The sequence below is a fragment of the Alligator mississippiensis genome, chromosome 2, assembly GCF_030867095.1.
Source record: "Alligator mississippiensis isolate rAllMis1 chromosome 2, rAllMis1, whole genome shotgun sequence".
NCBI lineage: Eukaryota > Metazoa > Chordata > Crocodylia > Alligatoridae > Alligator > Alligator mississippiensis.
The window spans coordinates 180,551,733-180,562,327 of NC_081825.1; the positions used below are offsets into that span (position 1 = coordinate 180,551,733).

General features: G+C 44.9%; 1 protein-coding gene across 1 annotated transcript in view; it reads left to right on the forward strand.

Annotated features, from left to right (window-relative positions):
- The window catches only part of MRPL21 (mitochondrial ribosomal protein L21), a 31,537-nt gene extending 21,299 nt beyond the window's left edge, over nt 1-10,238 (forward strand). Inside the window, exons 5-7 of the mRNA XM_006275054.4 lie at nt 4,447-4,499; nt 9,085-9,188; nt 10,008-10,238. Coding sequence (XP_006275116.2) covers nt 4,447-4,499; nt 9,085-9,188; nt 10,008-10,072 — 222 coding nt within the window. The 3' untranslated portion in view covers nt 10,073-10,238. The remainder of the gene's footprint in view (nt 1-4,446; nt 4,500-9,084; nt 9,189-10,007) is intronic.
- Nucleotides 10,239-10,595: the final 357 nt, after the last annotated feature.

A 10,595-nucleotide genomic window follows, 5' to 3' on the forward strand; every position in this document is an offset into this window, starting at 1 on the left:
ACAAGGTGGGCCTAGGATTTAAACCAGGCCCTACTCATAATCATCCTGTAATCAGCTTGTGATTGCCAGTTCTGCTTTTCCTCCTCATCCTCCTCCTCAATTTCAAATGAGGAGCTCCCAGCTTGTAATAAAGTTCTTGGTGTTGGTTCCTAAACGTGTGACCTTGCACTTTGTACTGTTCCATTTTATCCCATTTCTGTTACTCAAGTCCCCAAAGTCAAGTCTGCCTACAATTAATAGACTTAGGGTGCAGACATCCAGCACTCTGGGATACTACATCAAAGACAGAAATACCCAATTACCGGTGGGGGCATATTTCTCACAGGAGGGCCGCTCTCTCTCCAATCTCTCAGCCCTGATCCTCAAGGGAAACTTACCACAACACTTCTCAGAGATGAGCCTATGAGCTCCATTTCATCAACCTCCTGGATACTAGAGATCATGGACTAAACATAGACATTGGATTTTTGATGCATTATAATCTGCGTGGCAACTGACTCCCCAGCCCAGCCGCTGGCTTCTTTACTTTTCATTCCATCCAGGAAGAGCACACACCAACTGCTGAAGCTTCCTTAGCCTGACGAAGGGTTTTTGAACCCGAAAGCTTGGGTTGGTCTAATAAAAGATATCAAATTCACCCAAAGAACCTTGTCCGCCTATGGGATACTACATGGCTTTTGTACATCAGTGAAAATCCCATTGGTGTCTGGAGGGTGCCCAGCTGCCCACAATTGACTCTTATCGCACAGTTTCACAACTAGATGGCAGGCTAGCCAGTAATAGGTTGTGTTGAGCAAAGGGCTACTGGGGGTGAAATTCACTGCAGACATATCTGTACACTGGTATTACTTGCACTAGCCTATTGCTACTCATGACTTCCCAAGAAGTGCTTTATCCCAGAGTGAAGTGACTGATGCTAGCATAGGTTTCTATGTCCATTCCACATTTACATCAGTATAAATGAGATTACACCAGTGTAAGTGTGTCATGTTCCCATAGTTACAGTGATGTTACAGGCCTTGTAGTTCCCAACCCCTTTGTCCTCTGGTATGCCAGATGCTTTGTTTGGGGAGGATACACAACTTCATTTCCCACCCACACAGTCCTTGCAGTTGGCAAAAGTCAGGAATTCACGTTTAATCTCCCAGTCTGCTGCTGTTTTAGTTCCTGCTATAGACAGATATCCTCTTTGGGAGAAAGTCTCTCTTTTATCCTTAGGGAAAAGCTGTTGACCACCTGGTCATTGGACAAACAATCCATCTACTCATCTGAGCCAGTGTAACAGAAAGCCAGAGGCTCCTGTTACTTTACCAGTGAAGGGGAAGCAGGGAGAGCCCCAGGAGGGGGAAAGCTGCCTACTGTGAATGTCTAGGGAACAGATACCTGGGGATTTACCTGCTACAAGTACTTACTGCTGAACCAGCTGCATGGCAGTAGAGCACTGGGCTAGTCCCCTGCATGGGAGGCAAGTTGTTGTTACGGCAGAATCCAGCAGCAGTCCGTTTCCCTGGGGTTGATCTGGCAGACTAAATCAGGCAGCATCTGTGGTAACTTGGGGAGTCCCATGATCAGAGTGGAGCATGACTTCCAGCTAGAGCATTCAGTTGGCCTCTGGGAGCTCCTGAGGGAAGAGCTCCGGGGCAGGAGAGCTACAGAGAAGCTCCTGGCTGATGCCTGGACTACCCTGGGTGAAGTGCGAGTAGAAATGCTGCTGTCTTGCAGGGGAACAGGACTCAAGGTAGGGAGAGCTGACAGGTACAGCATGGGGCTTGCAGCTTAGACTCAGTTGTGGGGATTTATGTTCTAGCCAGAGGGCTTATTTTGGACTAGATTCTGAACTGGTGGTTTGTAGAAGGGACATTAGTGCCCTAGGGGCATGTGATTGCCTTGAGCCATGCTGGGGGCAGGCTCATGGTGTAGCCAGAGCCTGGGGAAGGGCAGAGCCTGGGGCCAGAGGACCCAGAGCCCAGGGAGAGAGCAGAGTGTGGGAAGAGCAGGGTTTGGGGGCCAGAGGACCCAAGAGGGAAGATAAGGGGCTGGAGCCCGAGGAGCCAGACTTAGGGTGGTAGGTCTGAGCCAGAGGGGTGCAACCAGAGTAGTGGGGCAGAAGCTGGGAAGTTCAAAGCCCAGAAAAGGAATAAAGGTCTGTGGCGGCCTGCTGGATTTGGGACGAGTGCCCTACCTGATTGGTGACCCAAATGTTTCTGTGAGGCATGGGTATGATATAAGGGGTGAGTGGAGTTGCACAATGAACCCTTAAGGCCACAGGTGCCCTGGGTGCACAGAGGGGCTGAGAAGGCCCACTCATCTCAGGGCAAAAACTGAATCCAGCAGGGTCAGAGAAGGACCTGCTAGTGGCTGGAAGTGACAAGGGCTCACTCTAGGACCGGTGGGCAGCCTCCCTTCCTTGATATCTTAATAAGATCAAGGTGTGGCAGGTGAGGAACCAAAGGAGTGCATCTTAAAGAGAGAGTTAGGCAGGAGCCATATGGCCACCAGGGGGGAGCCATGGCCACCCTGGGAGCCTACTCCTGTTATAGCCACCTACGTCCTGTCTGCTGCAATCACTTCATAGTTTCGTAAATCCTGACTTGTTGACAATTAGCCAGGGAAACTCCATTCACCCATTTGAGTGAGTGAGTTTGGGGGTGGATGTCCTTTGAGGTCCTTCCAACCCTGTGGCTCCATGGGAGGCAGCAAAACTGACCGGGCAAGGCCTGTGGCTTGGGCAGTATTTAAGATTGTAGGAAGGGCTGGCAGCAGCCAAGGGCTTCTTGTAAAAAAATAAATAAATAAATAAAATCCTGGATTATAGGAATTGACAGTTCATTGCCCTCTCCTGCCAACAGTAGTCCATTATGAGCTTTCACACCACAAATCTTCCATGGGAATGTTTATGCTGCTCATCCTTATCAGTTCCATCCTAACCACAAGCCAGTGCTACAGTTCTTTGTCCCAGCCTTGCATTAGCAGAAATGCAACAAATAGAGGCCAACTTTTCCAAGCTGGCATTGTAAATATGAGGAAAGATCTCCTGAGACATCAATTTCAGCCGGGTCTTGAATATTACCTCCCTTGTCCCCTTTAGCTCTGCAAAAACCTTTTCTCTAATTCCCGATACTTGCGAAGTCTGCCTTTTCTTTGATTTTATTTGCTGTCATGTTGATGATGGTAGTTCAGTTTATACCAAGGGGAAATGGGCTAAATTGCTCTGCGTATTTCAGACATCCTGCCTATGTTGGAAAGCAGTGTGCTTTACTCAAAATGTTCCTAAGGACTAAATACTGTGCTTATTGGTATTCCTATAGTGCCCCCAAAAATGTTTGTCCTGGAACCGGTCAGTTAACATTGGTTGACAGTACTGTAAGTCCACGGGTAACATCAGGGTTGGCCCCTAGAACATTCAATCCCTCTAGGTGAAGAAGGTGTTTAGGGGATAAGTGTAAGCCCATGGGTGGGTATTTCCCTCCTCATCCACATCTAATGCTAAAAAGAATTTATAGAGACTGTTTAACCCAAGGCTTATGTGAAATTTTATGAAAGACGGCTGCGTTAGATTCATCTTCAGTCACTGTAACCAACAATTTACCGGTAGAATAAATACATCTGGGGAGCCAGTATTTCTGCAGATCTGTTGCTTTAAAGTCCAGTTTCAAGGCACCCTTTCTAGTGACTGGTGCGTCTTTGTCCAAAAAAATGAAGCTTTGGCATGAGAGCACAGACAGTCTTAATCAGGGTGAAGAAAGTGAGGAATTTACATTTAATCTCCCAGTAAATCTCCCTATAATCCAGTCAGGTTTTTACTGCCAAAAGGTTGTCAAAGGCAAAACTCAAAAACTGTAATAATCATTGGTGTATAGCTTTTAACTGCTGCTGTACACTTAATGGGACAGGGAAATCAGCTGTAAAAAGCCTTTGAATTTCATTTACTTCCTAGTCAGTTGAAGTCCTGTCTGACATGCACCTCTTTTCTGATTTAGGCAGATCATTTGAATTGCTATAAACCAAAAGGTTATTGTGTGACATGACTCTGCCCCAGACATTCATTATTCTTCTGAGGGCTCAGGTAGGATAAGGAAGATATTTCTGATTCCCCTGATATCTAGTGTTCACAGACCTTGGTGTTAAGGTCCTGGTGTCTTCCTTTCTCTTTCTTTTCCACGATCGCACATACGCAGACAGGATCCTAAGTGTTGTGAAAAGTGTTCTTCAAATATGCATTGATAAAATACAGACAACCATCCTCTGGGAGGCTGTTTATTGAATGGGCCTGTTTTTTGGCTGTTAGATCTTTTTCCATGGCATCCTGAGATTTGAGACTTAAAATAGAAATGGAAATTTTAACACACCCAAGCACTTCTGGGATAAATGTAAAGTTTTGCTGATGTTATTTCTAATTACATTGTGGCTAGCAAGCAACTCAAGTGCATAATTTAATTTCTCTAGGTCTTGCTGGTTGGTGCTGATGACTTCACGCTAATTGGAAGGCCACTTCTGGGGTAAGGCATGTGGTTTAAAGATCATACATCTAAGTCAGTTGACAGTCTCCAATGAAATGTTTGCAAGCCTCAGCCCTACCAAGTCTATCTGTTTATACTGCAAACAATGCTGAGGGAGTTTTGTGTTTCTAATTTCCTTTAGCGGTACTGTGAGGTAGGGGCCTTTGGAGGTATGCGCCTACATACGTGTCACAGATTTGATCCGCTAACACACCAGAATACCTAAGTGTTGCCCAAACTGTCCAGTACTAATGAGGTGAGAAGATGAATCCCATTCTCTCTTTGGCCTGCTGGGTGGAGGAGTTGGTGAGGTCTCTTTTACTCTGACAGACGCTTAGCCTGGAGAATCTTCCCAGTGGAGAGAGAGGATTGTCCAGTGGCCAGTGTGTGGTATCCCTGCCACTGTCATAGCCTTCCTGCCTGGCCTTTGCTCAGCTCTCTGCCTCACTTTCTTCCTGGGGGTTGTAATACTTTCCTACCTGCCAGGGCATTCATTGGTGTCTCTGAAATACTTTGTGATCTCCAGAGAAGTTAGAAGAGAGGTGGACTCTCATCATCATTTATTGTGCTAAAGATGAGAAAGAAACTATTAGGTGATTGCATTAGCACGTTTTCATATCACATTTTTTTATCGAAAGCATGTCCCTGTAGGGACTTCACAGGGAAGCAGCACTCTGGGGCGGGGGTGGAAAACTCATTCCATGGAGAAGGCTAAATCCCATTTTTAATGATGGTCTATGGGCTGGAGTATGAGGCTGTGTTCCATCCTCAGCCCACGGCAAAACTCCCACTGATGCCAAGAGAGAGTTGCACAAAAATCAAGGGAAAAAATATCGGTTCCTGTATTCCATAACCAGTTTTAGTTGTTCATTGCCTGATTGTTATATTCCACAATATGCTTCCCTGTAGAGTAAATCTTCCTTCTCTCTTCATCCTCCTTTCTTTCCACAGCTCATGTCTTTGGGGATGGGTAAACAAATCGCAGTACACTGATAGAGGGCAGGGACTTATGCATCAGCTGCTTTATAGTAACTGTCTGTGTGCCCACTCTTTCCCTCCTGTAAGTGAAAACTAACACACATGATCTTTCATGGTGGGCAATGCTGCCCCAGTCTAGCTTCCACTTATAGTAGCATAAAAGTGAGCAACTGACAGTTACTACAGGGTAGCTATCCCCACCTGCCATTAACTTGGTTTATTTATATCTTTGGTGTCTCTCCTCCTTTTATCTCTGCATTTCCCTCCTTGCAGTAACTGTCAATTTTTACACCCAAGGAGCTTCTTTCCTGTTCCCTTCCCCATGGATTTCACTCCTAGCTCTGCCACTACAAATTGAGTGACAGCACATACAGAATTGATGTTGCCTGTCAACGTTTGTCTGGGAGGTAACCCCCCAGGAACATTTAATGTAGAGTGAGAGGAGCGCTCACCCTGCAGAACCATTAGTGGAGACTCCAGCAGGTAACACAGCATTGTTTCATGTTCATTTCACAGCTGGGCAGTTTTCTTCCTAACCACAACCTTGTCTACACTAGGAGTCACTGATAAACTGCTCACCCTGTTGCTAATACAGGTTCAGTTGCATTGGTGCAAACAACATTAGGATCTGTACAGTAGACAAGGATCATGTGGCAACCAATTTATTTATTATCAAGTTGATTAGGCCTGGAACAGCAGGAGCCTTGCCTACTGTATGGCTCTGAGGAACTGAGCCAGCTCTCACATTTGTGGCGGATTTTTTGCAACATATCATTACATGTCAAAGCTTCACTTTTATTTTTTAAATGAAAGCTTATTGCAGCCTCTGGATAGGTTACATATACCACCTCAGGCAGGCTCTGTCTTGGACCCCTCTTCAAGAAACCCTACTATAAGAATACCAGTCTTCTTGTGCAATTTCCTGAACTAATTAGCAGCCAGTGCAGCAGTATTTTGCTGAGCTGGGTTTGCCAGTGCGTTTGGGTACAGGCCTTTCCTGGAGATGCTGGGGGAAAAGGAAAAGCGACATTTTATCAGCCTTTTCACTGAAAGGGGAGAAACTTTTTCCAGGGAATTGCCAGCAGTAAAACTGTGTGTTCAACCTAACTCTGTTAAACTGTGTTAAAGGTGATGGGAGAGGGGAGGCACGTAGAGGTGAGATATAGAAGTGGGGTGTGGTTCCCCTTCTTCCCTGACAGGGCTTTGGGGGAACATCTGATTGCATGAGCCCCTCACCTACTACTCCTTTATGAGACAACGGTGGACAATGGTGCAGGTCTGATTAGCAACAGTGTGGACTTGAAAGTGTCGGTCATATCTCCCAACTTACCCATAAGCCCCAAGCTTTTTAGAAGAAAAAAATAACTTGGATTAATACAAAGGCTTTTTGATTTCTGTTGGGTTAAAAATAAACACAGGATCAAATGCCTGTGCCACTCTTTGTATACCACACTGTCCAATGGTGCTGAGTTCCCTGGGTAGACTGGGAAATGGGTAGAAACTCGTTCAGCTTTTAACAGATGGATGTGTTTCAATTTTCAGTAGAAATCAGACACTCCTGAGACGGCACCTCTTTAAAAACAATAAACTAAAATGTGTTTTTGTGCCAAGAGCTAATAGCCTCTTTCTTTGTCTGTCCCCACCCAGGAATGACCTGATGTGTTTTTATAGAGCCACATACGTAGCTGGTGTCTCTGGGTAAATGAGTTATTACATAGCATATCACATTTACCCAAAGATCCTTGTCTGTCTTATTACGTAGCACGCAGTTGTAATTTCTCTAGTCTTATACTGTATTTACTCAAATCCAAGATGAGGTTTTTCCCCCAATCAAAATGGAGCAGTGGGGGTGGATCTAAATGGCAAGGGGCACAGGTACCAGGTGAGGGGAAGGAATGAGGGTCTGGTCCCTTGCCCCCTGCTGAGCCTTGCCTGCCACAGTTGAGGAGGGGGACAGGGGGAATTTAAGATGACCATCCAATAATTAGATTCTATATATGGAAAATTATAACAAGTTTATAATTTTCCATTTATAGAATCTAATTATGCAGGGGGGTCATCTTAAATTCCAAATCATCTTGGATTCAGGTAAATACAGTAATTTGTATACTATTGTACACTTTGAAGATACAACTGAAAAGGAGCAAGACCCAGAAATTTCCCAGAAACCTCCATTAGCTGGGTGGCACACTGCTTCATGGACTGTAGGCATATTGAGAACCTCCACATTAAACTGTGCTTCCTGTGTGGCTTGCTGCTTAGCTCATGGATATTTTAGCCATAAGCTGTTTCTCCTCCCCTCTAAAAATTCAACCTCTTGTACATAGTACATCCCCAAAATGGAAATGTTAATGTAGATGGTAAATCTCAAAACCTTTGCCCTTTAATGACCTTATTAGAATTCTTCCACTCCCACCCCTCCTTAATTGCAGACAGAGTTATTTGTCAAGAAAATGGTCTTTAATGTTTCCTGGCAGAGAAGGGAGCTCAGTGATAAGTGTTTAATGGCATTTTGCCGCAGAGCAACTCCACAGTTCCACCACTGGCATTGATTAGAAACAGAGCTACCCAAAGCATTAGATGAGGCCAGGAGTAACCAAGGGACTTGGCCCCTGTGATCCTTAGCCTTGCCTAACTTCTAGGGACCTGGATCCCTGTACTTTGAATAGTGAAAGGAAGGTGCCTGAGAATGAGATTTCCAACAGCCCACAAGCTGAGACAGCCAGTAGCACAGCTGAAATCCTTAGCTTCCTTCTCATGAAGCCTTGAGTTTTGTGTCTTTGTGAAACTTGTATTTACAGACTCAAATTCCTTCCTGCCCTTGTGTGTTTAAGCCATTCCTTTAGGGCCAAAGGACTAGCCTTCTATTTTCTTCTAGTATACAGCCAGAGGTAGTGATGGTGGTGCCCATCCTACACACAATAACCTAGCGGTTAGAGCTCCTGCCCAGGAAGCGGGACACCTGGGTTCTAGGTGTTCCTTGAACTGAGAAGACTCAAACCTTTCACCTCCCAGGTAAATACACTGACTGACTGGCAGAGAGGCAAGGCCAAAGTAGGGATATTCTCCTCTCCTGTTGAAGCTAGGCCATTGTATAGCAACACAGCAAGATTTATGGGGCCAGAAAGAGAGTTAGCAAGAGGGAACTTGTCTCTAGCCTGTTTGACCCTGAATGGAAGAGGGAGGACCCTCTTTCCAGGGACTTACCGAGTTTCATCATACTGGCAGGAGCACACCACAGTCAAAACTCCCACCTTCACTGGTGGCCAATACTTTAGAGGAAGGAGGAAAAAACCCACCATAAGCCCATAAAGCATTTATGAGAGGAGAAACATTCCTTTCCAAGTCTTTGGGATGGAAGCAGAGCAGCCCTGCTGTACAGAGTGGAGTCAGCACTCGGGTAGTCCAAGCCTTCCATGCCATATCCTGTGTTTCTGCCGTGCAAAGCTGTTTTGGCAGTGTTGAGACAGATTGACACACTCAGCGCCTGATTCTGTAGCTGTTCCTGTGGGACAAGGTCTTGTAGGAAAACTGCATGATTTTTGTGTAATTCTTCTAGAAAACCTGCCTGTTGATAATAGTTACATGGTGCCTTTTTCTTTTTAAGGAAAGATCTTGTCCGCGTAGAAGCCACAGTTATTGAGAAGACAGAATCTTGGCCAAAAATTAACATGAAGTTTTGGAAGAGGCACAATTATCGGAAGAAAAAAAGTAAGATGAACACAGAACTCTCCCATTCTTTTCCCCAGAAATACAGGGAATACTGCAGCTCAGCACCTAGAGCCCCAAGCATGGACAAAGTAGCACCCACACCTACCACAGACTTGGCCCAGGATCACCCCAACAGCACCCTGGCAGCTTTGAGCAAAGTGGTCTTTTTTCGGTTCTCCAGTGCGTGACGCACATTGCCTGTATTGCCAAAAAAAGCTTTAAAATACAGCTTCCAGCACAAGGAAGCGCTGCCTTTCTCCTTTCTCAGCCCCAAATCTTGCATACATATCAACAGATGTTAGCAAGTCTCAGCAACATCTTGAGGCAGGCCTCAATTACCATGTAAATGAGGCAGCTCTGGAGTGACAGCTTCTTCCTGAGTACCAGCCAGGGAAAAAACAATGAAAAAGAGAAAGATGCTGGGTAGAACTAAAAGGTGGATTAGCCTGAGACTCTGAAGAATTACCCACTTTTGCTGGTGCTTTTCCTCAGGCTTTGTGTACACTAGCGAGCTTTGCTGATGCAACTGTATACCAGAAGGCTCCACCAGTAGTGTCATAATGGGAATGTGGTAATACCAGCAAAATTCTGCTTCTGCCAACATACTTCATTCCAGCTCATTCAGGCAGTATAAACTATTCCAGTAAGAGCACAGTTTTGCCAGGGTAACTTTTGCTGGCACAACTATGTCCAAGAATCGTATCTCCTCACACCCCTAATCAGGCTGTGCCAGTCAAAGCCTTCCCACATAGGCATAATATTAATGTATAATATGTTCAAGTGGTGTGATCTTGTTTTCTTTTTTTTGTTCTTTTCCAGTTATCATGCAGCCACAGACGGTTCTCCGGATAAACTCCATAGAAATTTTCCCTTGTTTGTCATGATCAGCTGTTGGTCTAATTGTGGCTAGGTTTATTTTTACTGCTTTAGGCAGCTATGGAAGTAAAACTTCTTGTGATTGGAAAGTCCTGAGCTTATCCTATTATAGTCTGTAATGGAAACCTATTTGTACTTTTCTTTAAAACAAATTAAATCTTTTTTGTTAAAGTATTATTTTAGCCTGGACAAGTGTGTGTTTGTAACAAATTCCTTTTGAAATTCAGGCTCCATTCATGATTGACCAGATGTTTAATTCCAGTACAATCTCTGGTGAACTCTCACACAAGATACCACGTTATTGGAAATGGGAAATCAAGCCCTTAGTTCAACCTCTAAAATGGGGATGATCCAAAGGTTGGAAAAGAGAAAAGCCTATGTAACCCCAGCCTTGCTGCTTTCCTTGGGTTCTGGTTATATGGCATGTCAGTAACCCCACTGATTTGAAAGGGATTGCTGTTGTGCTTGGGTATCCACACAATCAAGTATTTTGTTGGATTGGGATACTAATGCATGAACGTAAGTGAATAC